Genomic DNA, 2,741 nt, shown 5'->3' on the forward strand with positions numbered 1-2,741 from the left:
GAAAGAACCTGTTTGGTATCTCCGTTAGCTTTAGGTCTAATGTTTGATGTAGGTATTGTCCACATCAACGGCGCCAATTAACGTCCCATTAAGATTCGGTGTAAACAAAGTGTAATTAATTATTTAGGCACAAAAGCTGGCAGAAGTATTGTCTACCCACATTTTTGCAAACGATGTTATTAACGGCCGGTTAAATAAAGGGTGTAAACGGAGTGTAATTCAAATTTTAATGCCCCGGTCAATAGATTCGCGCCACTTGTCCTCTCCAGAATTGCTATGTGTGAAAGCTTTTATCTAATTTAATTTGAGGGGATGTCATACTCACCGTGCAACGTAGGAGCTCAGATGACTTAGTGTTTTAAAGGAGAGGAAATTTTCTTAAACGGGTTAATGTTCAAAACTAAGAATTGACATGAAAAATCAAAACGAAAAATGATAATTGAAACGGTAGGGATAAGCATAAGCGGGTTTCCTTCTAGTAAAAGTAGTTTTCCCTTAACGATTATCGGAAGAATTCCTATTTCGTTATCGGAAGAATTCCTATTTCAAAAATGACAGGTATGAGTTGGAAACTTGTCACCACCAAGATCGGGGATTTTTTTTTCTTCCTAGCGAAGGAGCAAGGAGTATTCATCTTAAAACTTCGATTACAGCGAACAATATTGGAAAAGCACGTGCCAGGAAAGACGAAGGAGAATTTATCTTCTTTGCCGTTGTTGTTGTTGTTTCCCTATTAGCATCGACAATGTAAATCTGGACACATTGCACTAAATTCAACGCAAAGCAATTTGAATTTCTCATTGAAGACTGCTTATTTTGCAATTGAAGTAATAAACTTGTTCTTGAACCAAAACAAAATCACACTCCAACTGATTCTTTAGTACATTAAGATATTGCATATTTGTACTTAAATCATTTATATATAATGAAAAATTGCTGTTTACAAGTAAGGTAAACAAACAATATTACTATATGTTTCAGTTCTTGACTTCATGTAATACATATAAAATCTAGCCAAGTTTCAGCCATTCATCAGTTGCATTGGTATTAGCTTCAAGGAATATGTTATTGCAAGTGGTAAGGTTTATCCTTTGTCAAGCAAAGCTAGCTTTAGCTAAAGGAGGCACATCCTCATCGTTACAAGGTCGTCTCTGAAACCGACTTTTTTCGATCTCTTCACTGAGAGTTAAATAAGATCATCAAATGTATCCTAATAGTACTTCTCAACATGATCTTCATAATGCAAACTATGTTCCTGCTGCAGATTCAAATCCGCGTCCAGTGCCACCTCAAGGAGTCTTAAGTAGCTCTATGCAACAATACTACCCGCCGTTTAACACATCATCTAATATGATGCACGTTCAAGGTCATGCTGCTACTAGTTTACGACGATGGTCTACTGGCCTTTGCCATTGTTTTGATGATCCTGGAAATTGTAAGTACTATTCGTCTGGATTTTACTAGTTGACTAATTGATTGAATCCTAATTTTTTTGTTTCTTGGCGAAGGTCTGGTGACTTGCTTTTGTCCTTGCATCACGTTTGGGCAGATTGCAGAAATAGCGAATAAAGGTTCCTCAAGTAATATACCCAAAAACTCCCATTAATCCCATTAACTAAGTTTGTAACGGTAAAGATTATGTAAAATATGAAATGTTTTATGTGTGGATGATGCATGATGTGCAGGTTGTGTGACATACGGTGCAGCATATGCACTTCTGGCGTTGATAGGGATGCCTTGCTTGTACTCATGTTGTTACAGATCTGAGTTGAGAGCTCAATATGATTTAGAAGAGGCTCCTTGTGTGGATTGTTTAGTCCACTTCTTTTGCGAGTTTTGTGCTTTATGTCAGGAACACAGAGAGCTCAGAAACCATGGCTTCGACATGGGAATAGGTACCACACCATTTGATGATTACCCTTGTCCTAATATGTTTTTCCTTTTCATATTTTCTTTTCAAAACGAAACTCGGTTAATTTTGATTTATGCATTCTACTAAGGCTGGCAAGCGAACATGGATAGAAGAAGTCGTGGAGTTACAACTGCTCCAGTCGTGAATGGAGGTATGATGAGATGAAAAATTAATTGTGAACGTGGAATGACGCCTTATCTTGACACATGTGGCACAGTCGACATGTTTTCATATCTCAATGCCATTGTTTTGGAAACTGTCTCACTTGTAGTTCTCGCTTAATTGCTTTGATAAGTAAGAGAACAATTTACGATACAAGTTCATGTGTGTTTCTTTCTACTATTTGCATTTTGCAGTCATGGAAACAATGTTTGTTAACTGAGTTATAATAGTATCAGATATTAAGTTACGAATGACCGATTAATAAACTAAAGTTACCAAATTTCGTATTGCCGATATATACGGTGAGTTATAACCCCAAAGGTGTCACTATTCATCCACAAAAAACCCATCAAAATAAAAGTAACACAAAAACCCCCATCAAAACAAAATTAACACAAAAACCCCAAAAAATTTGATGAAACCAATTTAGTTTCATCAAAAAAATGATGAAACCAACATAAAATTTGATGAAACCAAAATTTGAAAATTGGGATTTTTGTATCAGTTTTGTTTTGATGGGGTTTTTGTATCACAAAATTGGTCAAAAAGACCAAAACACAAAATTCCTGGGTGAAATAGATTCTTAACTTTTGATACTGTTTATATAGCCAAACATCAGAAATATATTGTTTATATAGCCAATTTGGATATTTGGCCCAGGAAAATT

At 35.8% G+C, this 2,741-nt stretch overlaps 1 protein-coding gene across 2 annotated transcripts; it reads left to right on the forward strand.

The window, feature by feature from the left end:
• Positions 1–932: 932 nt before the first annotated feature.
• On the forward strand, positions 933–2,321 carry LOC113332129 (protein PLANT CADMIUM RESISTANCE 7-like). 2 transcript variants are annotated; one of them, XM_026578806.1, is made up of 5 exons: positions 933–1,144; positions 1,265–1,435; positions 1,509–1,580; positions 1,686–1,895; positions 2,001–2,321. In XM_026578806.1, exons 1-5 carry the CDS (start codon positions 1,063–1,065, stop codon positions 2,075–2,077), a joined length of 612 nt encoding a protein of 203 aa, XP_026434591.1. In that variant the 5' UTR covers positions 933–1,062; the 3' UTR covers positions 2,078–2,321. The 2 variants fall into 2 exon arrangements, with proteins under 2 accessions (XP_026434591.1, XP_026434597.1); XM_026578812.1 differs by having other exon boundaries at positions 1,509–1,571.
• Positions 2,322–2,741: the final 420 nt, after the last annotated feature.

The sequence above is a fragment of the Papaver somniferum genome, chromosome 1 (genome assembly GCF_003573695.1).
Source record: "Papaver somniferum cultivar HN1 chromosome 1, ASM357369v1, whole genome shotgun sequence".
Classification (NCBI taxonomy): domain Eukaryota; kingdom Viridiplantae; phylum Streptophyta; class Magnoliopsida; order Ranunculales; family Papaveraceae; genus Papaver; species Papaver somniferum.

What these genes read in the sequence shown, in the direction of transcription:
- LOC113332129 (XM_026578806.1), top strand. Translation starts at nt 1,063, where the DNA reads ATGTTATTGCAAGTGGTAAGGTTTATCCTTTGTCAAGCAAAGCTAGCT. An exon ending in TTTTGATGATCCTGGAAATT is followed by an intron (nt 1,436 to 1,508) that starts GTAAGTACTATT and finishes TTCTTGGCGAAG; the next exon opens with GTCTGGTGACTTGCTTTTGT. An exon ending in TGGCTTCGACATGGGAATAG is followed by an intron (nt 1,896 to 2,000) that starts GTACCACACCAT and finishes CATTCTACTAAG; the next exon opens with GCTGGCAAGCGAACATGGAT.